Genomic DNA, 25,468 nt, shown 5'->3' with positions numbered 1-25,468 from the left:
TTTGACCCCAGTACTCTTTCCTGCCATGGCAGGGGGTCGGACTAGATGATCTGCTCAGGTCCCTTCCGACCCTACAAACTATGAAATCTCCTTTTGCCAAATAAAACAAAATCTCCTAGCTTTCTTGAGATCTTCTCAGGACCAACACCTTTTACAAACATCACCTATCAAAAGCTAAGTAGGCCAAATGAGGAACATAATGGTGAGAAAAAGACAGCACTCTGAAGACCTCCCCTATCATCCAACAGGCATTCCCAGCTGGGGCAGGGTGCAGGATGGAGTCACGAGTGGCTCGTTTGGAGGGGTGTGGGGAGAAGCGGTTCCTGCCTCTGCGTGCACTCCCAGGCCATTGTGGGAGGTTGTGCCCACAGATCTGTGCACAGGGCTAGGGTGGGCTAATTAGTGTGGGCTTGCCTTGGGTGCCAAACTTCCTTGCTATGGTACTGGTGTGGCCCCAGAACAAGACCCTGTGTGCTGTGACATGGTCATAGCCCTGGGCTGTGAGGTGGCACACCACCCTGGGAGACTCATGCCCTAACTCCAGGGGCCCAGCCATGTCACAATTCTGCTCCAGCTAAGAGAGGACCCGTGCCTCACCTCCTTAGCCCTAACTCCAGGGTAGGGTGGCCACCATAGAGGACAGCCCAGTTTTTGCTACTCTATCTCTGGCCTCTATTGATATGAAAACCCATGAATGCCACATGCCCCCGGAGGCTGGGGGGGCACGGTGAGCTCCCGCAGGTGGTGGCGGCACTGTCAGGGGTGGGAGCATAGTGGCGGCAAGCAGTGAGCTCTGGCAGGCATCCATGGTGCTGTTGGCAGGAGGGGTGGGGCCAGCAGTGTTGGTGGGGGGCAGTGGTGATCAGGAACTGCCCACAGACATTGCCAGCAGTGCTGGTGGCAGGGAAGGGATGGCGAGTGGCAACAGGCTGGATGTGCCACTGTCACTGTCAGCGGTGCTTTTTGCAGACAGTGCACCGCCAATCTTAGGGGGTGCACAGCTGTGCATTGCGAATGCAAAACCCGACCCCTTTATGTCCTCTGTTTTTTTTTCTCTTCAAGAGAAAAACAGAGGACATAAAAGTGTCAGGTTTCATATCAATGGAGGACAGAGGGCGACTGGACTTTCCTCTGTGATGGCCACCCTATTCCAGGGGCTGACGTCACAATGCCGCTCCACCCAGGCGAGGACCCATGCCCCGCTGACGTCACAATGCTGCTCCAAACTAAGAGAGGACCCGCGTCCCACTCCCTCAGCCGTGACGCCGGGGGGGGTCGCTGACGTCACAATGCCGCCCCGCCAGGCGGCACGGCGCCGATGTGGCGCCGCCGCCAGCAGGGGCCGCGGCTACAGCCGGCCTGGGGGGAGGAGGAGGAGGAGCTACTGCAGCGGCGCCGCTGCCGGTGCCAGAGGGAGCCAGGTTCCCGCCAGCGCCAGCGCCAGCACCGGGACCGGGACCGGCAGCGCGGGGGGGAGCGTGCGGCTCCGGGCGGCTCCCGCAGCACCCGCCGGTGCAGGAAGATGGCGGGGGGGGAGAGCGGCCCGCAGAGCCCCGGCCCCGCCGCCGTGTCGCTGGGTTTGAGCGTGGCCGTGGTGTCCAGCCTGGTGAACGGCTCCACCTTCGTGCTGCAGAAGAAGGGGATCGTGCGGGCCAGAGGACGAGGTACCCCCCACCCAAGCCACCCCTCGTCCCCGCCTCCTCCTCCCCTTCCTGCTGCTGCAGGGGCGCCCCAGCCCCGGCTGCAGCCCTTGGCAGTCTTTCCTCCCTGTCGCTGCCTCTTCTGCCTCGGATCCAGCCCCTGAAAAGCATCCCCTCCAGCCTCCCGCTCCCCACTGCCTTCCTGCCCCGGCTCTCTAATCGGGCCCCCTCGGGGATCAGCCGGGAGGGGGGCGTTTCTGCCCCCTCCCTCCCGGGTGCGGGCTGATGCTCTCTCTGCCTGGTGCTGGTGCTGCAGCAGGGGTTGGCACTGGAGAGCCCTGGGCGCTGTGCGCAGGTCCCGCCACTGCAGGAGTGCCCTGGGCTCACCCAGAAGCTGGCCTTTCACCCTGCTGCCTGGCTCCGCTGGGCCCTGCCTTGTCCTGCTCCCATGAGATGAGGGGTTGTGCTGAAAGGCAGGCAAAGCTGCCCTCCCCCTCCCCAAAAAGCTGGAGTTCAGCTCCTTTGCTGGGTACCAGCTGAAGTGGGAAGGTGCTGCTGGATCCCATGTGAGCAGGGTTGGCAGCATAGCCTGGCCATCCCTCTCCGCCTTCAAGGCGGTCCTTTATGGTGAATGGCAGCATGTAAGTACGTGGGAACGGCGTGGGGAGAGGCCAGGAATGTGCCTCCAGCAGGCAACAAAGTTTGAATTCTTGTCTGGCCCACCAACGCTGGTGGATTGGATAGGGGCTGATCCTGCCTCGGATAGGGGGTTAGACTAGATCAGTGTTTCCCCACCTTTTCCAGCCCCAGGCACACTTACATTAATACAGATTTTCCATAGCACGCTTGTCAAGGCATTCCCCATCCTCTTACATGGTGTGGGTCACTGCCACGGCAAAATTCTGCAGCATACCTGTTCATTTCCGATGGCACGCTTTGGTGCTGCAGCACGCTGGTTGGGAAACACTGGACTAGATGGCCTCTGGAGATCCCTTCCAGCTCTACTTCCCTATGACTAACACCAAGTCCTGAGCTGTAACTAGCAGGAGAGAGCATCAACCCCAGGCTTTGGCTTGAAAGAAGCTTAGGGAGCCTTTCTTTCCCTGTCAGGATGTTTTTCCTCTGGGAAGCCGATTCACGGTGGCTTTTCATTCCGCTTGGGTCTCTTCCATGTTGGCTGTTCACAAAGCACTAGGAAGTGTTTTCCTGCTTTGCCTTGGGGTAAAGTGGTAGGGTGAATGGGGAAAGTACTGTACACTGGAGTGGGGGAATTGGTAGACTCATGTGATGATACTCTGGGATGATGTAGTTGGGGATGGTGCTGATTTGAGCAGGGGTGGTTGGACCTGATGACCTCCTGAGGTCCCTTCCACCCCTCATTTTCTGTGGTTCTGTGTATCTAGATGAGGACTTGGATTGGGCTGTGCCAGTGCTCTTGGTGGGATCTAAGCCAGAGGCTTCTAGCTGCAGGGTCTTGCCCATCTGCTTAGGGTCAGATTGACTGCCATATTCGGAATCGGGAAGGAATTTTATCCCATGATCAGATTGGTATGGACTGTGGGGTTTTGCCTTCACCTGTGGTAGGAGGCATTGCTCTCTACCCAGGATCTCTGGAGCGTATGCTGACAACATTTCATAGAAGCAGGGCATTGGCTCCCATGGTTCTCCTGCTTGAGCTTCTCAAGTTAGGTTAGAGCAGGTTAGAGTGTGTGGTCTGTATTGTTCAGGGTTGGAGTCTTATGCAGAGTTTAGAGAGAGAGAGAGAGGAAAAAAAAGAGGAGATTATGGATTGTATGGGATAGTTTGGATAGGGATAATCCTGCCTCAGGCCAGAGTCTGGACTATTAGATGACCTCTGGAGGTTCCTTCCAGCCCTACTTCTCTATGATTCTACGGCTGTATGTTCGGGGGCTGACGCACCAGAAATTTGCTTCCAGTCATAGAGGTGTAGGGCTGGAAGGGAAATGATGTTATGCAAGGATGCAGTCCTGCTGCCTGATCAAACATTGCAACGCACAGCACATGCAGTGTCTGTGGGTTACTGATTGGCTGTGCTTAGTGACATGAGGAATAGGTCCCCGTGTTCACCCATGAAGTTCAATTATTTTGACATCAGAGGTCAATGGCTGGACTACAGAGCAGGAACTAAAACCAATTTATTGATATGAAGTCAAATGGAACAGTCAAGATGAGTTAAGCCTAGTCATCCACATACTTCTAAATCAATAGCCAGCTATTCAGCTTGTCATACCACAGCACCATTGATCATCTTCGATATAAAAGCAAGTATTTTCCTTGCAGTGTTTTAAATATCTGTGATGAGTGACTTTTCCAGCTGTCTTTAGCCAGTAATGGCTGCCTTTGAAGACTTATACCAGCAAATTTCTCTCCCATTATTATCTTTACCCCTTTTTGTCTTGATTCTCTTATGAACTTACTGCCAGCTATACTGAACACATGGTGATTTTGTTTTGTGGAGAAATACCCAGCCAGTATTATGAAACCACTAACCCCTTTTCTTCATTAGATAAGCTATAACATTGAATTTGGGAAACGTGAGGTGAAAATAGACCAGAGTTGCTTAGTGTGTTACTAAAGTCTACCTCATTTCTTTTGAAAAATCAGTATGAGCCCAAAGTAGTAGGCAATTTTGTTTTACCTTGAAATCACAACTTTCTATAGGATGGTGGCTGTGATGGTTATTTTAAGTTGCTTCTATTCTTTGAATTTACCTGTGAATATATAGCAACATTTGGAGTTCATCCAATTAAAACTTTTTCCTTTTAAAGGAAAGGAATGATTTGAAGAGGAAAGGCATGGTTCCTAAAGCCCTGTAATCATTTATCTGTTGCTTGCAGCAGCTGTTCTTTTTGGTGTTGCCAGTGTGTGTGTGTACACTTAGATAGCTCTTATGAAATATTAATTCTGATTACCAAAACCTTGCCAGATACATCCTGCATAAATTTTGAGGTCATTAGTGTGGGACCAGTACACATTGCAAGAGTGCCTTCTATCCAGTGAGCTCAGCATGAACTCACTCAAGCACAACAAACAACTTGCAGCTACGTTACTACCAGCTGACAGCATGATCCAACAAGTTTATTTTGCATTTTGCACAATGGCCGTACAGTTGTTCTAAGACCCTTTACACACTGATGCTTTGTAAACACCAGTTCTTTTCCAAGGCAGTTGTAATTCCATGTTATTGTCCAGGCATAAGTCACTTTTATGCTACAAAGGCAATCCTTTTGAGAGTTACTATCATTCCCAACATCATTAAAGCAGATTTCCCTTTTGCTGTTAAGTTGAGGCCTAATCAGAGCTAAAGAATTATACTAAAGCTTTAAACTCTCAGAGTTACCTGTTTTCACTTTTTTCAGTGCAGTACTGTCAGCTGAATGTCAGATACTTAAAGCATCTCAACAGTGTCGCAAAGTATCTTGAAAAATTATGATTTAGACTTTAATGTGATTCTTGTCAGTAAAATCTTGGTGCCAAGCTGCTGGGGGCAGCATTTTCTTATTACTACATTTGACGTGCAGCTAGTAACAGCCAAAAAGGTGCTGGTAAAAAAAAAAAAAAAAAAAATCGGGCAAAGCATTCAACAGTATGAAAAACCAGTATTTTTTTCCTCCTGAATCTACTGGGGCAATGGAACGCTTTGCTGAGTATGGAAATTAGAACTAAGGTAGGGCCTGTTCCAATGCTTACTGTGTCTTTCCACTGACTAGTAGGCTTTGTATAATTGAAAATATGATATTCAAACCACTTCTTCAAGATATCTGTACATCAATGAATTTAATAAATGATATAGTAGCGGTACCAAAAGCAAATTTTGCTTGGCAAGGAAACAGCAACGGGAACAAACATTTTCTTAAATTAGTTTACTAGGGTAAATATTTTGTGTAATTTGTGCAACTATTATGGAATTTTTATTTTCTATCCAGTAACACAAATCTTAAAAAGTAAATTAGACACCCACTCTAAAGCTGGTCATCTCGTTAGTCATTTTGCCCACCCATTTCCATTTGGGCATAATATTGAGGAATCTACTATTCCATGAGTACCTATTCCACCTACCTATCCCATGAGTACCAAATATCTCTCTAGGAGTAAGATCTCTTTTATATCATTTGGGTTCCGAGCTTTTAGGTGATATGCAACATTAGTAGTTGCTCTTGAGTGAGCATCTTATAAAGTAGGAATAGAACTGATGTGTTGGGCACAGGGGCAGGAGAAAATAAGGATAAGTTGATGTTAAGAACTGATGATAGATATTAAGGGAAAATAAGTATGAAGAATTATCTTAACCTGTAAGATCTGCATGATTCTTAAACTCTAAAATAGCTACTAATAATCTGAATGATCAGTGACTGACTTCAGCATGATTTTTAGAAAAGGCGGCTTCAACTTCCAGTCTAGGAATGTAAATATTGACTTTTGGACATGTTTGTGACACACACACACACATATGCAAGGACACATGCCTTTTGATCCCTACATAGGACATAAAGACACATGATTTATAAAGAGTGGCTTTCTGAAAAATCATACCTTTCTTTAAAACCAATCAAGTCTATTATAACCCATTAGCAAATTCCAATTTAAATGTTCTCAGGTAAAACGGTAGATGAAAATTCCATAACAGTTGGCTTATGATGATAACCTTACATTTACACCATTTTTTCTTTACTCTCTCGAGTTAGATTTTCTGGAAGATAAACCTATCTTCTGGTAATAAGATATAAGACTTAAATATATAGTAACTGGAATCTTTGGAAAGATTTGCTGGTATTAAAGGCTTCCTTTATTTAATTCGGAATAAGAATTTCATACACATTTTAGCCTGGAAATCTAGAAGATCTAGTGATCTGATTTATCAAAAAGGGAAAGCAGGATTACCATAGTTAGGCCAATTTAGATTACCATAGCAGGGTTACCATTGTGAAGCTACCATTATAATTTTTTTCTCTAAAGAGGGAGGTAAATGTTGTTAACTATTGTTGCTGTTTGAAAATAATTTCCTAACTTGCTGTTTTCTACTTTTTTCCAGTAGTTTTGACCAGTTCTTTCCACATTATTTTTTCCAGGTACATCATATTTAACAGATATAGTATGGTGGTCTGGCACTATTGCAAGTAAGTATCTGATGCTGAAGATGATATAAAGAATGGAGTAGCCTAGCAAATTGGATTTAATGAGGGAGCGCTATGGCTAAAAGCTATATGATGGCACAGGAACTTGGAAGATCTGTTTTTTTTTATTTTGACTTGACCTGTTGTATGAAATTGTCTAAAAAATGGACATAATTAACTTACTTTATAAACGAGGTAGCCTGTTTTGTATTCTAGTGGTTGTTCTAACTTTGCCCATGAGCCCTCACAAAACTGGCTAGCTTTCTAGAATTCAAGAAACCTTTGATACTGAAGCCATTGGCACGTGCCCAAGGTACATGCTGAACATCAGTAGATTGTGTTAGTATGCTCAAAGGTGAATAAGAAATTGTAATTTTTTTACTGCAATGTGTCTAAATCGCATGTTAATTTTGAAATCAGAAAACAGCCAACTTTCACCTTATGCTTAAGTAGCTACAGATAGACATGAAAAAATACTTAGCTGTATAGATGGGGGGAGTTGTTTTTGTTTTGTTTAGGGCCAATCTACTACAGGAGCTAGGCTCCTGATGCCTTAGATGGTATTGAATGTGAGATGAATGCAGACTCAGATACAGGGCCTTTGCAATACTTGCTCATGTATCTAGTGTCTCTCATTATTTTGAATGGACTGATAATGTGAAATGCGAAAAAAAAAAAAAAGATAGTAAGTAGCATGGGTTGTTCTCACTTCAGTCAGTGGAACTACCTTTGTGAGTTAAGGTTGTGTCCTACCTTAGTACAGGAATCCCACTTTTTCAGAATTAGATGGAATTCTTCTGGTTGGTATACAGTCCTCAGCAATATTTGGATTGCAAATAATCACTAGACTTTTCAGTTATGTTTCTTGTTTAGCCACACACAGAGAGATCCTTGCTCTTGCACTACTCAGGTGAAATAAAGGAAATGGAAACAAATCATTTCGACCAACAAATTTTCCCGATGTCAGAGAAGCTCATGGCAAGTATAGAGCCAGCACATCTAGTACATGTATGTCCAGAGTTGTCCCTTGGCTGCTTTAACTTGATCTGAGACAGCTTCTTGACAATATTGCTACTCTGCTGTGATGAGAGGAAGCTGGGTGAGAGAGTGAACATTTAGCATGTGCTAGTATTACCGCTTGTTTCCTGTGTGACCTCCACTTTGAACCACTAGACAGAAAGAGAAAAAGGGAAACCTTAAGGGAGTTTTTCTCAGCGAATCAGAATAACCCTGTTAAACTGAGTTTTGTTACGTTAAAGTCACATAATGAGTTGGTATGTTGGTTATTATTCATCACCTATATAGGGGTATGTCAAAACTAATCATCTAGAACAGTGGTTCCCAAACTAACAGATTGCTCATCACCAATTTAAAACAATTCAACCTTAAGTACCATCAGCAAACTTTTGTCATGTAAAGTAATTTTAATAAGTCTGTTAACACATACCACTGACAGGTTGTCTGCCTACCACATACCACACATTGGGAACCACTGATCTAGAAGTATCTAAACCACAGAAAGAGTTAACAAGAATGCAGTGGATTCAGAATGTCTATGGCAGGGGTTGTCAACTGGGAGTACATGTACCCCAAGAAATACTTGGTATGGTTCAGCTGCTGGGGGTACACCTATTAAAAAAGGTTGAAAATCCCTGGTCTATGGTCTAGTCCAGGGGTAGGCAAAATACAGCCTGTGGGCTGGATCCAGCCTGTCAGGCCATTCTATCTGGCCTGTGGGGCCCCTAAAAAATTTAGAAAATTAATATTTATCTGCTCCTGGCTGCCTGTCAAAGATGACAGGAGCTGGGGCAGTAGAACCCGGGGGAAGCCAGCAACAGGACCCAGTAACAAGGGCATCCCTAACCCTAACACCCCCCTTCCCCTGCCCCCCACCCCCAAACCAGAAGCCCCTGCCTAGCAGAACTTTCTGGCCTGGGACCTTGGGGCTGTTCCAGACTCCCTGTGCTGGAGGGAAATTCGGATAAGAACACAGTGTCGGGGAGGAGGGAGTCAGGGGAGGACTGCAGGTGATCACCCTAGTCCTTGGGTCCTGGCAAGCTCCAGCTGAGTCCTGTGATCGTGGCCATGAAGCTGGGAACCACACGGTGCCAGAGCACTGCAGTAGCAGTCAGGAAAGTGGGGAAAGCAGTAGCGGGAGGTGGGGTGGTGGTGAGCAGGTGCATAGTGTCCCATGGCCAGCACCAGTGCGGCCCAGAGTGGGGCAGCAGGGGTCTATGGAGCCAGGCTGGACTGCGCCATCAGGGACAGGGGGGAGCCAGCTCGGCTCCTTAGAGCCCCTGCTGGCTGGAACCCTGCGCTTCTGCTGCCCTGCTCTGGACCCTGCTGGTGCTGGTCCCGTGGCACCAGTGTGGCCCCACACTCCCACCCAGCTGTCGCTGCTTTCCTGCATGCCTGCTTGCTGCCACTCCCACCTGCCCCACGGTACAGGCAGGGACCAGCATGTGCAGCCCTGAAACCGTGTTCCTTGCGCTTGCCTGTCTGGGCTGAGCAGTGGGAGTGCAGGACAAGCAGCTGCTCAGCATGGGGCAAAAGCAGCTCCATCCCCTCCCACTGATGGTGCTTTCTGGTGCAGCCGCCCAGAGCCTGCGCAGGGCTGCCATGCATCTCCGCAGAGTCACTGCCGCCTCTGGGCTGCCCCACAGGGCAGCGGTGACAGCGTAGAGCAGACTCAGGGCAGTTCTGTGTAGGCTCCAAGTAACTGCACCAGGAAGCACCGGGAGGGGGCGGGGCTGCTTTTGCCCTGTGCTGAGCAGCAATTTCTTTCCCGCACCACCACTGCTGAGCCTGGGCCCCAGCGCCAGCTTCGGGCTCACCCATTCAGGCTGAGCAGTAGCAGCGCCAGCTGGGCAGAAACTTGCTCAGTGTAGGGGAAAGCAGCCTCTCCCCTTTGCCGTTGCTGGGCAGTTTTTGATGTGGCTGCCTGGAATGTGTGCTGAGCTGGGCTGCCCTGCAGCTCTGTCGCTGCTGCCTCTGGGCTGCCCAGCACGGCAGCAGTGACAGTGCAGGGCAGCTGCAGGGCAGCTCAGAGGTGGTGGTGACAGAGCCACAGGGCAGCCCAGCGTGGCACGTGCTCTGAGTGGCCACACCAAAAACTGCCTGGTGGTGGCGAGGGGGAAAGGCCACTTTCCCCTGCGCCAAGCAACAGTTTCTGCTCAGCTGCTGCTGCTGCTCAGCCTGGACAGGTGAGCCCAGAGCTGACAGAGTCACGGCTGCACATGCTGGTGCCCACCACTACCACTGCATGCTCAGGGCAGCAGGACGCGTCATGGCCGGGTGGTGAGGAGCACGGGGTGGGCTAGAGCTGACTGGCTTAGGGGTGTGCATGTAGGGGGTCTCCCATGTATACCCCACATACCCTCAAACCCTTCCCATAAACCCCACAGCCACACCCTTCCCCCCACAATCACATGCCCCACTCATACTGTACCCACCCACACTCCTCTGGGAAATGCCTAGCTCACTGCTATGCACACACACCGCACCACATACATGTGTGTACACACACACACACACTCCCAGCTACCTTCCCCCTACAAACCCCATACCCACACACGCATCCCCATACTCACCCACCCACATCCACACGCGTGCTCACAGCTCTGCACAAACCCCATACCCTCTCCCAGCCTACACAATATATAAGAGTAAGACTACATTTTGAGTTATGTAATCCCTTCTACACATACAGCACAAACAAATGGGGACAAAAATATTTTTTAAATTAAAATATATTATTACGGGTGTTTGATGTTTTTAGTATACATTTTGGTTTATTTTCTAGTTCTAAGATGGCGAACCCTCTTCTCAAAAGGAGTACTTCCAGAGGTTAGGGGCGGGACTTCCGGTTCTAAGGTGGTGACCAGGGGCTGGGGTGCTTGTCAAAGGCCTGAGCTACCCTTGCAGCCCTCAACAAAACTCATTAAGCGGCCCTCAACCCAAAATAATTGCCTGTCCCTGGTCTAGTCAAAGGTATGACTCCAGCTTGTGCAGGGAGTACTTGAGGTAGCTTTAAACTTTAGCGTTACCTGGGACTAGACTACAGCGCTTCTAGCTTAGATACCATCAGCAGTGTAACTACTGCAACACAGAGCTCAGTGTGGGCCAGCCACTCATATCTTACCCATATCTCTTGCTGCTGCACTTGCTATATTATTGGTGCCTGATATAGTGAGTTTAAAGCTATTGTAAGTAAATTACTTGAGCAACAGTCACACCTTTGACTGCAATGTAGATTCATCCTGTGGAGGAACCAAATAAACAGCAATGTAGGGCTTTCAACAGGAGGCAAATAGGAACTGTTACACAGAGAGTCCTTTTGAGCATGCTCAGGAAATAGCATCTAGCCACTGGTAGCATCCATGTGTTTTTCTGAGAGAGTGCTAAAACAGTTGATATGTTCCCATTGTTTGTAAGGTGAACAGTTTGGAGTATTTTGCAATACAAATAATAAACAATAACTTGGTGACTAAAACTTCAGAGACCCTTATGTCTGTGGTTCCTGACCTTTTTTTTGCCATGATCCGCTGCTGGGAGCAGAGTGTGGCAGTGGCAGTGGCCTGGGGTGGGGGAGCTCCCAGTATGCAGTGAGGCTCCTCCTTTGTGTGCAGCGCTGCTGGCATTGTCCCTGCAACTTTAATTTGGGTCATAACCTGAGGTTGGGAACTTAGGTATTTGTCTTGGGGCCAGCTGCCAGGGCTCTAACAATCCACCTCAGCATTGAAAGGAAGACTTCTGAGCCGTAAGGAAGCAAACTTTAACAGAGAGCAACTTAGCAGTGTGTAATCCAAGAATGAATATGATGTGACTTCTGCTCAAGCTCTTCCCATCCAACTCTGACTATCTCCAGGATAGTGCCTGAGTTACCATACAAGCTTTCTGGAAAAGAAAATACTAGAGAGTTCAATTAGAGATTAGAGCTAGAAGGGCTGTAGTCATTGGTGACATGTAGGAGGTGCATGCGGGCACATGTGCACCCCCTGAGATTAGCGGTGCACCCCCCCCAATCATGGTGCACCCTCCGTGATTGGCTACCACTGATGCTGCCGGCAGCACTTGTGGGTGGTTGCCACTCGCTACCTCTCCCCCTCAGCCACCAATACCACAGGTGGCATCTGCGGGCAGTCCCCAATCACCCCTGGCTGCCACTGATGCTTCTAGTGGCATCTGTGGGTGGTTGCCAACCACTGTTTGGTGCTCGCCACCCCACCACTGACACCGCTGCAGCTGCCTGCAGGAGATCCCCATTCACTGCCAACACAGCCACTGCCACCTGCAGGCGGTCACCAAGCCCCCTCAGCCTCCAGAGGCACACGTTGTTCATGGCTGTAGTCTAGTCACAAGTAAAAAATGCAGAAAGTACTGTTAGGTTTACAGAGAATATGAGCTTATTTAGTGAATTAATTAATGCTTGTACAGTGCTTTGCAGATATAAAGTAGGTGTGTGATGATAATGGTATCTGACAATAGAAAGTGACTCCTCCTTGAGAATTTAAAAAGGTTTGGCTTCTTAAGTGATTTTATTTTAAGGGTTAGTAGTAGCCATAACTTGAAATTCCAGTTTTGATAATTGATAATGTTGTATTCAAACCACCTCTTCAAGATATCTGTACATCGTTGAATTTAATAAATGATATAGCAGCAGTACCAAAAGAAAAAATTGCTTGGCAAAGGAACAATTTTTTTTCCCCTACAACAAATGCACTATATTCCATTGCACATCAGTCTCAAAGCTTGTTAATTACCATTGACTGATAAAACAAAGATGATACTTGTTTAGCAACATACTAAAACTAGCCAGTTTGTTTTATAATGCAAAATGTAATGGACATATTGAATATATGCAATATTTGAAATAACTACATGCAACATATATGATATCTCATGGGTGGTCAAGAATAGGAACAGGCTACCTAGAAAAACTGTAGAATCTCATAGATTTCATAGACATTAGGGCTGGAAGGGACCTCACAAGATCATCAGATCCAGCCCCTTCCCCAGGGGGCAGGAAGTCAGCTGATCCCAGCAAGATAGGCATCCCAGTGCTTCTTAGAAGTGTCCACAGTAGGTGCTTGTACCACTTGTGGGGGGAATCTATTCCAGAATCTGGGGACTCAGGCAGTAAAGACTTTTTTTTTTTTTTTATGTCCAGCTTAAAATGGTCTTCCAGGAGTTTGCGACCATTGGACCTTGTCTTCCCTTGGGATGCCCTGGTGAACAGACATTCTCACCATTCCTGATGCACAAGCTCTTCCCATGCAGTTCCCAGATCTCCATCCTTGGAAATTTTGAAGAGCAAATTGGACAGTTCTTGGCTGAGAGAGTTTAGTCAGGGACAATCCTGGCTTGAGCATAGTTTCTAGGGTAGGAAGGGACCGGAGTAGATCATTTAGTCCGTCCCTCTGCCATCGCAGGAAAGAGTACTGGGGTCAAACAACCCCAGCAAGATGTTCATCTAGCCTCCTCTTAAATACCCCCAGGGTAGGAGCCAGGACCACCTCTCTTGGAATTTGGTTCCAGATCCTAGCTGCCCTGACCGTAAAGTAGCGCCTCCTGATATCTAGCCTAAATCTACCCTCTGCCAGCTTGTGACCGTTATTCCTGGTCACTCCTGGTAGTGCTTGGGGGAACAGAGACTTCCCCAGTGCCTGCTGGTCCCCCCTGACTAGTTTGTAACAGCCTAGCCTCTCCTCATAAGGCCTTCCCTGCTGCCCCCTGATCATACGAGTGGCCCTCCTCTGGACCCTCTCCATGTTGTCCACATCCCTCTTGAAGTGCGGCGCCCAGAACTGGATGCAGTACTCCAGCTGCGGCCTGACCAGTGCCGCATAGAGGGGGAGGATCACCTCCTTGGACCTGCTTGAGATGCATCTGTGGATGCATGACAAGGTCCGGTTGGCCTTCCTGACTGCCTCTCCACACTGCTGGCCCATGTTCATCTTGGAGTCAGTGATGACTCCAAGATCCTTTTCTACCTCTGTCCTGACAAGAAGAGAGTTCCCCACCCTCAATCTTCCTTCCCAGGTGCATCACTTTGCACTTGTCAGTGTTGAATCCCATCCTATTCTCATCCACCCACCCCTGTAACCTGTCTAGGTCAGATTGCAGCCTATTCCTCCCTTCTAGCATGCCCACATCCCCCCACATCTTAGTGTTGTCAGCAGATTTGAATAGGGTGCTTTTTACCCCCTTGTCCAAGTTGCTGATGAAGATGTTGAACAGTGTGGGCCCAAGGACCGAGCCCTGCAGAACCCTACTGTCTGCATCCCTCCAGGCCGAAAATGCCCCATCCACCACCACTGTCTGGATGCGGCCCTCCAGCCAGTTGGCAACCCAGTTGACTGCGTGAGTGTCGACACCACAGTCCCCCAGTTTCTTAATGAGAACGGGGTGAGAGACAGTGTTGAAGGCCTTCCAAAAGTCCAGGAAGACTGTGTCCACTGCTACCCCTGCATCTAATGATTTGGTGATCTGATCATAGAAGGCCACCAGGCTGGTCTGACAGGACCTGCCACTTATGAACCCATGTTGGTTGCCCCTAAGCATGACCTCCCTTGCTGGCCCCTCGTGGACATGTGCCAGAATAATGCTCTCAAAAAGCTTGCCCAGGATCGAGGTAAGACTAACTGGCCTATAGTTTCCCGGGTCCTCCTTCTTCCCCTGTTTGAAGATGGGAACCACATTAGCCCTCTTCCAGTCCTCTGGTACCACACCAGAGCACCACGAGTGCATGGTCCCTTCCAGCCCTTCTTTCCTATGATCCTAAGTTATCTTGCCGTCTTGTATAACATTTTAATTCCTTTTTTTGGTAGGAGACCGACGGGCAGCTGGTATAAACTGTCATAGCTGTCTTCTGTATTATATTACCTGAAGATAGTCCTTGAATATTGCCTCCTAGTGTACCAGTTGTGATGTGGTTCATCATGTCTAATTTATTACACAAGGGTCTTTGTCAATGTGCTTTTTTATCTGATTACTATTTTTTCCTGCCAAGTGATTTCCTTGTATTCCTTTTAGAGCTATGAGAGTCATGGCAGATGTCTTTCTGTTCAAATATAAGACTAAATTCTAGATGATTGGACACCTTATTTCAGAGCCCCATACACCCAGAAATTTGAATAACTCATACAATTCTAATTTTTCAGTCTTATCCTAACTGAATTGTGGAAAAAAAAAATTAAGGAACAGAGTTATTGATGATACCCTTGTGGCGGGCCAGTAGGGGGCGCTCCTGCATTGATCCACCCATCTCCCTGCGCCCGACCACCTTCCAGGCTCCGAATGCCTCCCTATGGGCGCCTTATGCTTGGCCGACCCCTCTCCCGGAGCACACTCGCTAGTCTGGGGGTAACATTGCCGCCACCACCCCGAGAAGGGACTGTCTTGGCCCTGTGTCCTCGGGGAAACACAGGCCTAATAGTCCGACGGGTACTCGACCCAGTACAGGCACTTGGGGCACTTCCCCAAGTCAGGGGGCAAAAAGTAAAGTCTCCTTTAGTCCGCAGACCTAAGGGGTCTCTTAGGCATAATTTAGACCCACCCCTCAATACGTCTCCCACACCAGTCAAAAAGGAGAACTTTATTGATTACAAGGGGTAGGGTAAACTAGGGTACAGGATTGAGCAATATCTTAGAAATCCTAAAGAGCGAACAGTGTAGCTGAGGTAGCCTTTTGATCATGCATCTGTGTTACTGCCAGCTAGATATCTAATCAGATTGAGTAGCTTACTCACAAGCATTTTCCAGAGGCAAGTGAAGTTTCCCTTTGGGGGCAGGCAGTTCCTTGCTCATGAGTTTTGGGGTGAGAGAGAGCTAGTTTCAGATGGTAAAGCTCCTGCATGGCTGCTGCTTCATCTCATGGCCGAAGAGAGAGACCGCCTCCTTCCCCCCTAACTTATATAGCCCCTGTGACCTCATTCACCTGGTCCAGTGGAGGTCAGTCCCAGTTGGCTGTCCGCCAACCAATTTGAAACACATCACCTGTTACCGGGCAGATTCCAGCTCCCCAGGTAGAAACCACTTACCCAGGTAATTGATGCAAGTCATGTAGGCAGAGGGAGCAGGTTTCCCCGCTCCCTCAGGAATGCAGCCAGCTCAAGTTACTTAAATAGACAGGCTGAGGGTGCGGTCCCCTGTGTGTAGGGCCCACCCTAATCAAATGGTTGCAGCTCAGAGATTTTAGTCACAGTGTCACAGGGCAGAGATTTTGGGGAGAAACCAAACCCTCTTGATACAAAAACTTTTTTTTTGGTTTTTATACAAAAACTTTTTAAAATATTTCAAAATAAATCCTTTATGATTGAAGTAAGGGAATGTATTAGCCAAGTTATTGTCAGATTATAGCAGTTTAGTGTGATATTTCTTTCAGTCAGCTTAGTTTTTATGAGCTATCATCAGGCAGCTTTACTTTACTCCGTTTCACTGAAAAAATTAAAGGTCTGTTTTGTGATTCTCTTAACAGTGGCTCTTGGTCAAATCGGGAATTTCTTGGCCTACACTGCAGTTCCTACTGTATTAGTGACTCCGCTAGGAGCTCTTGGTGTTCCATTTGGGTAAGAATTTGATTTACTTATTTTTGTTTGAATGTTATGTCACTTATAGGGACTCATTTGAATTCCAACAGGAAAATGTCTAGCTTTTCAATGAGGTATAATAATGTATTATGTATTGCTGAAATCAACAACAGATGAAACAAAATGTCTCCCGAGAAGAACAAAATGTTCCTTCTTATTAACATTCTTCCCTTATGTTTTATCTTTTAGCAGTCATAGACTCCTTTTCTTGTTACTGTATGGGTTTCTTCCCCCTTTTTTTGCTCCGTGTTGTTCCTCTCTCCCACTACCTAAAATCCTAGTATATTTATCCAAATGGAATTTCATCCTATGGGATTTAGCCCATCTTTCTAATCTCTGAGAAGGCTTCCTGTTAATGCCTGCCCTGCTTTCATTTAGTGTTAACATCAGGTTTATATGTGTGCAGAAGCTAAAAAAATGCTGTGTTGTTGTAAGAAAGAACACAAGCTCTTTGCTTGTTTGAATCTGGCTTGTGGTATTAGTAACCAAGATGAGTGGACATGAGTGTCTGCTGCATAGTTGTCCTTTTGCTCTAGCTGAGACATTAGGTTTAAATGAGGTGTAGACTGAACTAATTTTTTGTGGAGATGCACCAATACATTGGTCTGATATTAAATTGGTATCGATATAAAGAACATTGACTATATCGGAAATCAGCTTTTTTGCCTGATGTGGCTGATAATGTGGCTAATACATGCCCCATGCATGCATGTAGCCAGGAGTGCAGCCCAGCAGCTTGGAGAGCTGCATTCAGCTAGTAAGTCTGTTGCGGTGGAAGGGAAGGGGCATGGGCACAGATTGAGGCCCCTGCAGTGAGGGAGGGAGTGGGGCTGGGGCTGGGGTGGGGCATGGGACAAAGCTGCAGCTCGTCTGGGGAGCACAGGGAGGGAGGGGCAACTCCTGCAGCTGCGCACACCCTGGGAGGCTAGACCGGGCTGTGCTAAGGATGGGTGCGGTAGTGGCACTGGGAGGGGGATATGGGGGTGCACCCCAACCCCCCTCCCACTGCCGCTGCCATCTGCCCTGAGTGCAGCCTAGCCTAACCCCACCAGGAAGGGTCCGGTGCAGCCCCTGGCCCCAGCCCACAGTGGCAGCCTGCCCCACCCTGCCTGGGGTGCGTGAAGCTGCGGGAGCCACCCCCCTCCCTGCGCCCCCTGGACAAGCTGCAGCTCCATTCCATGCCCTGCCCCAACCCCTGCCCCACTCCTTACCTCACTGCAGAGGCCTCAATCTGCCCCCAACACTCATTCCCTTCCCCCTCCCCTTCCACTACAGCAGACTTACCAGCCGGACACTGCTCTTCAATCTGCTGTGTTGCGTATTTATTGGAAATCAGCTCGGTATCTGCTGATATACCTCCTTAAAGATCAGCTGTCGGTATCGGCCCAAAGAATCTGTATCAGTGCACCCCTAATTTTTTGTCTTGCTTCTCCAGCTTGGGTCAGGGCAGAAACGCATTATTAGGGCTACATGAAGACTTGAATATTAGTCTTAAAAAGAAACTTGGAAGGTGAAGAGTACCCTTGCTGATTCTGGGAGTTTTAAATGTATGACTGCTTTGTAGAGGTGCTCTGATACATTGGTCTGATATTGGATTGGTACTGTTATAAAGAAAATTACTTGTATTGGAAATTGACCCGATGTGGGTGATAATTTGGCTGATAAATGCTTGTGCATGTGCGCAGCCACAGTACAGCACTCAGGCAGCGAGGAGCAGAGCTGCATGCAGCTGGTAAGTCTGTTGTGGTGGAAGTGGAGGGGGTTGGGAAGGGGCATGGGAAGGCGAATCAATGCCCTCCCATGGTGAGGGAGGGGGCAGGGGCAGGCGCAGCCCAGGAAGGGGGTGGGAGGCAAGGCATGGGATGGAGCCACCAGGGAGGACGACTTCTGCTGTTGCTTGCATCCCGGAAAGGCACAGAGGGGAGAGTGTGTGCCCACAGATATGCACAGGGCAGGGTGTGCAGGCTGCAGTTGTGGGCTGGAGCCGGGGCTCTGCCAGGCTGTTCTTGGCAGGGGCTGGGCTTGGGGCGGGGGCTACAGAGGGGACTGCAGCCACCCCAGATTTTGCCATAGCTTTGCTCCCAGTACCTCCAGTCACCTGGCGTAACCCTGGCTCAACGCCCCACTTCCACCCACATGCCAGGAAGAGCCGGGGCTGCACCAGGCTTGCAGCAGCAGCACTGGGGGTGTGGCAAAATTTGGAGGGGCTGCAGCCCTCTCTGTAGGCCCCGCCCTGAGCCCAGCCCCCATCAAGAAGAGCCCAGCACAGCCCCAGCTCTAGCCTGCAGCTGCAGCCTGTCTACCCTGTGCAGATCTGGGGGCACCCCCACCCCTGACCTCCTCGTGTCCTCCCAAGGAGCCATGGCTCTGTCCTGCACCCTGCCCTGCCCCAGCTGGGGAGCGCCTGCCCATGCCCTCTCCCTCCCTCACTGTGGGGGGCGTTGATCTGCGCCCCCAACACCCCTTCCCTCCCCTTTTACCACAACGGACTTACCAGCTGCATGCAGTTCTACTAGAAATCGGTATCAGCCAATATGCCTCCTTAAAAGTCAGTTATCGGTATTGGCCCAAAAAATCTCTAGCACCCCAACTACTTTGATTTCACATTTTAATTTTCTTCTTCTTTGTGAAAGTTCCATTTTAGCTTCTTACTTACTGAAAGAAAAGCTCAACATTCTTGGCAAGCTGGGATGTCTGCTGAGCTGTGCTGGTTCTGTTGTTCTCATAATCCATTCTCCAAAATCTGAGAGTGTAACAACTCAGGCTGAGCTTGAGGAAAAACTTACAAATCCAGGTACTTCCATCTCTTACAACATCTTGATAGCATGCTCAAGTGAGATAATCTAGGAACTTGCATGCCTCTGTGGGGTACCAACTTTAGTGATGCTAAGACTTACATATTCCTAGGAAAACACAATACAATAGGGACAAACCTATATGGCCTCTGTGCAGCTGACTAGAATTCCTGGAGCGTGCCACCACAGTATCAGAGAAAGGAGAAACTAGATATTAGCTGGTCTTTCAATAAACCTTTTAAGTAAAATTCTCCAAAGCAACTGAGTTAAAAGCTTAATTATCCCTCTGAGACATGGGATAATCTTAAACATTGTGATCCTTGAAAGCATCTATCATGAGGCTATTAATTAAGGAAATGAAATTGTTGTGGATTAAAGGGCAACAATCTGTCATCAATTAGAAACCAGACAAAAAACAAAGCAAAGAAAATCAAAAACAGAGGTTATGATCCTGGGCTAATCTGAGTTTGTAGCTTCCTGATTCTAGTGCTGGTCTGGAGTCAGCTTGTTTTTGACTGCTTTACCTCAATAACCACTGACTTCTGAGGTACATTTTGCAAATTGGGGGCCACTGGGGATTATGTCCCCCTATGTCAAGGGGTTGAAAGGATGGGATTGAAAGTAAAGAGAGTGGTGAGATATGAGCGATGTTTGCTCCACTGCCACATAAGGATTCTCCCGTACAGGTGGGATCATCTGCTGTCCGTACAAACTGACATTGCAGTGGCATTCTGCCAGGAGAGAAATGCTAAGTATTCATTGTAGAGGACAGGATCTAAGCTTAAAAAAGAATCAAAGGCTCAGTTTTCAAGGTAGCAGTATTCTGAAATGTATTTTATTAGTGCTTTAAACTCCTTCTCTATTCAGTATTTTGTGTTTTCTCCACAATCAAAAGTCACATCAGTTTTGCATGTTAATTTAAAAAATGTAAATAGGTTTTTATGGTTTTATAAGTAAAGAAACAAAAAATGCCAGTAATTTTGAGCTAGTAACCTATTTTCTACAGGTTTGAAAAGGGTTTTAAGGTTTTATTATTGGAAGAGTCAAAAGTGCACTTCCAGGGGCTTATTTTGTTCTTAACAGAAAAATGCTTGCGGGTAAAATCTTATTTATTAGCTAGCTATACAATGGTTTTTAAAGTGCAACTGAATGTTTTCATGATAAACTTATAGAAAATAGCAATTATACTGCAACTAGATTTTTTCCATTAAAGACGTAAAATGTGCTGCTAGAGCAAGCCACAAAATTATTTTCCTTCTTGGAGATTCACTAGAATTGCTTGTAAACCAGTAGTCTCCAAACTTTGTAAGTAGATTATGTTTGGAATTTAAAAGTATCCCAAGATCTATTGTGCACTGCTGCCACCCGCCAACCCCCACCCCTGGGTAAGTCTGTGGGGAGGGAAGGGGGGCAGATCGAGGCAGAGGGAGAAAAAATTTATTTTGGGGCATGCCTCCCCAGCAGGTAAGTTCCACCTGGCCAGGGCCCCACTCAGCTTGCTCCTGCCCCTGCAGCACAGTCCCTTACCACGGGGGCCTTGATGTAGCCCCTGTCCCTTCCCTCCCCTATGGACTGACCTGCTGGGCTGCAGTATGCACATGCATACGCACAGGCACTCAGCCCCCAACTCCAGCCTCAGATAGACTTCAAGAGTCTCTGAGATCTATCGCAAGCGGCTCCAAGATCTACCGGTGGATCAAGATCCACTGGTTGGTAACCACTGTTATAAATCCTTTCTTCTCTGCTAGCCAGCCAGCCAGCACGTTGACCAGGCTTCATGGATGCTAAGGCTGCTTTCACTGTTCTTTCATAAAATCTAAATTGGCAACTCTGTTACATTTGTAGTTTCACTTTGAGTAAAAGAAACTCAAACTTAAGTGTTGCACTTTGTAAGTTGTTGCTGAGTAAAGAAAATAACTGTAGTGATTTTAAAATTTAAGTCCAACTAAAATCAACTTTTTTAAAGAATGCCCCTTTAAAAATATTGAAATAAGAAATATTTTTCACCAGTCTAATTTGCATAATGAAGAGGTACACACCTATTTTGCAACTGTATGGGACCTAGTTCAGTAACTATATCTGTTTATCACATTGACTTTAATGGGACCTGCTTATGGTCTGAAGTTCATTCAGCCTATCATTATGGATGTGGTTTTATTGCCACCATTTCTGTACTGGAGATTTAATTGGGGGTGCAGAGAAAGACGTGCATCTTAACTCAAGTTAAAATGTGAAACGGTGAGTTTTAATGCACAGCTATTTGATCTATTCAAAGAGGGGGAAAATGTCATCAGTATACAGATAGATTTAACAAATTTCAGAGGGTTTTGTTTTGTATTTGATATATCTTCAGCTTTAGGAATAAAAATACATTCTATGACCATGTTCAAAATTAACCCTTTTAAAAGGAAATTACCTTGTGGAACAATTTTACCTTGCTACTACCTTCTCTTCTTCTTTGTTTTTCAGTGTTCGTGGGCTACCTCTGCATAGTACTTGTCATGCTCCTACTACTTATCTTCTGGATAGCACCAGCTCATGGACCCACTAATATTATGGTTTACATCAGTATTTGTTCCCTATTGGGCAGTTTTACTGTGCCCAGCACGAAAGGCATTGGGTTGGCTGCTCAAGATATCTTTCACAATAATCCATCAAGTCAAAGAGCCTTGTATCTCTGTTTGGTTCTCTTGGCAGTACTAGGATGTAGCATCATCATTCAGTTCAGATACATCAATAAGGCACTGGAATGTTTTGACTCCTCTGTGTTTGGTGCCATCTACTACGTCGTGTTCACCACTTTAGTCCTGCTGGCCTCAGCCATCCTTTTCAGGGAGTGGAGTAATGTGGGAGTAGTAGATTTCTTGGGGATGGCCTGTGGATTCACTACGGTATCTATTGGAATTGTTCTTATACAAGTCTTCAAGGAGTTCAACTTCAGTATTGGGGATTTGAATAAACCTAACATGAAGACAGATTAAAATCTGATTTGAGAGGACTGGATGGCTCAGGGAATGATAGAAGGCCTTTCATTTCTAGGTCACTGGTTCAAATATGGTACATGTTGGCATCTGTTACCATTTAATACTTTGGCCTATGTGAAATGAATGGGTGGCCTCCATCCAGTTTCTCCTGGACTGTTTGCATACCCCAAAATCACTGTAAAAAGTGGCATTAATTAGTATCATTGCTAACCATCTCAGTAGAAAGGCTAAGGATTGAATCGGCGTAGAGACTGTTGTGTTTTCTCATCTTAAAAGGTGGTCCATCTAGAAAAGATTTGAGGACATTCTGGCAGGCCTCAGTGGGAGAGCTTACATTATGATTGCCTGTGATGTGCTGGTTCTGTAGATAGAAAACATCAGTTTCTAATGCACTCAATCTGGCACCTTTCAGGAGTGATATTTCCCCTTAAAAAAACAAATGAAGTGATTGACAATTCTGTCAATCTCCTTAGTACAGCAGTGTGTTCACTGTCCAGGCTGTGAATTTTAAACAAATGCTGATTGAATTGTGGACTGTAGGTTTGTTCTTCTTACGGTAACTGCCTCTGCAATTTGGACTGATATTGGGTTGAAGACACTGGGGAATTCTAAATTAAATCCTCAATACAGATCAGTGCATTTAACCCTTAAAATTCTCCACTAATGATTTACTAGATGATGCTAGCATCCAGATTACAGGTATGCATTTTTATTCATAACTTTTTTTAAGTGCACTAAGATGTACAGCGTTTATCCAAGAGCTGGTAATAATTAAAGGACAGGAAGAGCATGAAGAATGTGAAAGTGGTGTCCAGACTTCCTGCATACATGGTGGATTATATGTAAACAGCTCAGAACTATTTCAGTGCCTTTGTAATCTAATGTTATTATTTAATTTAAATGTATGTGTATCTGACACCTGTACAAGTTAGAACAATTCAGTTTCATTGTACTACGTAGCTGTATACAAATTATACATGTCAGGAGCCAACAAGAGCAGCGTGTTTCTACACTGGTTTGCAAATCTGAAGTTATTCCAAGGTGTTTTGGTAGCTTCTGCATTTATGTATGTTTAATAAGGAGAGGTCTTTTTACAGTAGTTCAACAGTGCAAATTCCAGTTACTTAACTGAACATTAGAAACTTTCATAAAGTAGCTCAATTGACAAGATTTCTTCTAAACAGTACTGAATAAATGGAGCGATATATAGCTAGCTTGTCTATTAACAGATCAGCCTGTGAACTGGCACACTCATGAGCAAAGAAGATTGTGTGGTTATTTTGCAGGGACAAGAAGGGTTGGAGGGTGTGACAACAGCAAGACAAGGTTCCAGTAAATCTGTATGCAAACATTCATATCCAGAATTTCAGAAATGTAGGTGCTAGCCCAGCAATAGCATCTAAAGGGCTGGTACAAGCTGCTCAAGTGATGCTTGGAATGATTCTGAACAGATTAGTTTAGATCACCTGGGTTACAAGATACTCCCTTGAAGAAAAACAGGAATTTTTCAGTTTCAATAGCAGTATTTAGAAGGGTGTTTCAGTTTTTGCCCTCAGTTTCCGTAGCATTATAATTTGTCATTATCTATGTAATGGTGTCACAAAGGCATACAAAAGGCTTGAAAATGAAGGAGGGAGTTCTTTTACCTTAAGATAGGCAGTAAAGCTAGATTTGGAAAGCACACTGACAGAACTGAACATCTGTCCATACAGAGTCTCTTGCAAGGCAAAACAGGTGTTCACTCATCAGTATTTGAGAAGATTCCAGCAGTAACTTTTTAACAAGAAACCAAGAATAGTATTCTGTATGGAATTGTGCGGGCAAGCTAGAGATAATACAAATCTTGGTTATTAGGGGAATAACTGTTGTCAACTCTTGTGACCGTTTTTTTTTAAATTATAAGTTATGATAATTGTTTTCTTCAAAAAACAAGATCCTCTTATTATGTGACATCTTGAGAATCTCCACTTTGATTTAGAAATATAAAGAAGCTGCTAGTCCTTATGAAGCATGAACATGTGACCTCAATAAACCACAAAGGCACAGAAATCTGAAAACTGAATTCCAAAAGAATTATTTTTAAGCCAGTGTCACGACTTTGGGTAGCCTGGTGCATGATTTTTTAAATGTCTGGGTTGATAATGCCAGTGTTGAATCCAAGTGACTCTTTTGGTGTAGAATGGAAAGGTCAGACAATTTTATAACCAGAAATTCCAGTTATGTTGATTTGAACATGAGAAATAATAGAAATATATCTTATAATATTTGGCCAACACAGAAAACAGAACATCAACAAACAGAAGACCATCTTTGTGCATTTAGAACCCTTTTATAAGGGGGGATGTCTTGCTTTCCAGGGAGGATTATAATCCTGTATGAGGAAATATTAAGTCTGTCAAATTTGAATAAAAATGTAAGAAGAGATCTCAGCTACATGGTATCAATTGTGACAAGATATCTTTGTGACTGAAGAGCGATCATACTTTGTGGAAATAGTTCCATTTTGACTGCTTTAAACCCAGATCCTAACAAAAACAGACGTGCGGTTATTCACTTATTCAAATAATAAAAATTCTTGGAAGCAGTCAAAACATCTTTTCAAAAGATTTGGTATCAGGCTTTAAGTTCTGTGGACTTCAATTCACGTAATTCTTTAGGTCAAAGTGAAAATGACCTTCATCTCATTGTAGATTTTATTAGGCTATATACATATGTATGTATGTATGTATTTATTTCTATTTGTTAACTATTTATTTTTACATAAGAAGAAAGTGCCTATGCTAGGTGCTTATGCACATATTAAAGTGATAGTTTAAAAAAGAAAATCATGACTACCTTGTCCAATCTAACATTTTCATGTATCACAAAACCAAGCTTTCAGCAGGGGGAGATGAAATAGCAGAGATGTTCTTTGGTTCTCCAAATATTCTCTGGGCTGATACTTTTCTGCAGGAACTTTCTTTCTTCTCTCCAGCTCATCACTGATACGATGAGCTTCTCAATATGCCCAACTATCCACTTTTCTAAAATGGAGATACCAAAAGCCAGCATATGTGACATAAAGTTTCTAGTGGCCTTGCACACCGTTTATACCTGCCGCCTTTTACATCATGAAAAATAATGAAAATCTTTATTTTTGCTACGCTTTGTTCAGCAAATAGCTATGTTTGTTCTTATTTCGTCTTTGCCTGAATCTGGTGCAATTCTACTGTTAGAAAAATATGGATATTTTCTGTGTTATCGTCACTGTCAATGTAATTTGGTCCCTCCTTCCGCCTACTGGACACCTCTTACATTTTCTGGATCTTTCATATTGCTTATCTG

General features: G+C 45.9%; 1 protein-coding gene across 2 annotated transcripts; it reads left to right on the top strand.

Annotated features, from left to right (window-relative positions):
* Positions 1 to 1,243: 1,243 nt before the first annotated feature.
* NIPA1 (non imprinted in Prader-Willi/Angelman syndrome 1) lies at positions 1,244 to 25,183 on the top strand. Of its 2 annotated transcripts, none has more exons than XM_019529435.1 (5): positions 1,244 to 1,664; positions 6,731 to 6,778; positions 16,254 to 16,344; positions 18,999 to 19,159; positions 20,028 to 20,117. In XM_019529435.1, exons 1-5 carry the CDS (start codon positions 1,319 to 1,321, stop codon positions 20,075 to 20,077), a joined length of 696 nt encoding a protein of 231 aa, XP_019384980.1. In that variant the 5' UTR covers positions 1,244 to 1,318; the 3' UTR covers positions 20,078 to 20,117. The 2 variants fall into 2 exon arrangements, with proteins under 2 accessions (XP_019384980.1, XP_019384979.1); XM_019529434.1 differs by lacking the exon at positions 20,028 to 20,117 and adding an exon at positions 21,630 to 25,183 and having other exon boundaries at positions 1,262 to 1,664.
* The last annotated feature ends 285 nt before the right edge of the window (positions 25,184 to 25,468 follow it).

The sequence above is a fragment of the Crocodylus porosus genome, unplaced genomic scaffold (genome assembly GCF_001723895.1).
Source record: "Crocodylus porosus isolate Cpor-Errol unplaced genomic scaffold, CroPor_comp1, whole genome shotgun sequence".
Lineage (NCBI taxonomy): Eukaryota > Metazoa > Chordata > Crocodylia > Crocodylidae > Crocodylus > Crocodylus porosus.
This window is presented reverse-complemented; position numbering and strand designations above follow the sequence as displayed.

Bases quoted from the DNA above. Each gene is read 5' to 3' on its own strand.
- NIPA1 (XM_019529434.1), top strand. From the start codon at position 1,319: ATGTGGCGCCGCCGCCAGCAGGGGCCGCGGCTACAGCCGGCCTGGGGG. The intron at 1,665-6,730 runs GTACCCCCCACC...TATTTTTTCCAG, and splicing joins CGTGCGGGCCAGAGGACGAG to GTACATCATATTTAACAGAT. The intron at 19,160-21,629 runs GTACTTCCATCT...TTTGTTTTTCAG, and splicing joins GGAAAAACTTACAAATCCAG to TGTTCGTGGGCTACCTCTGC.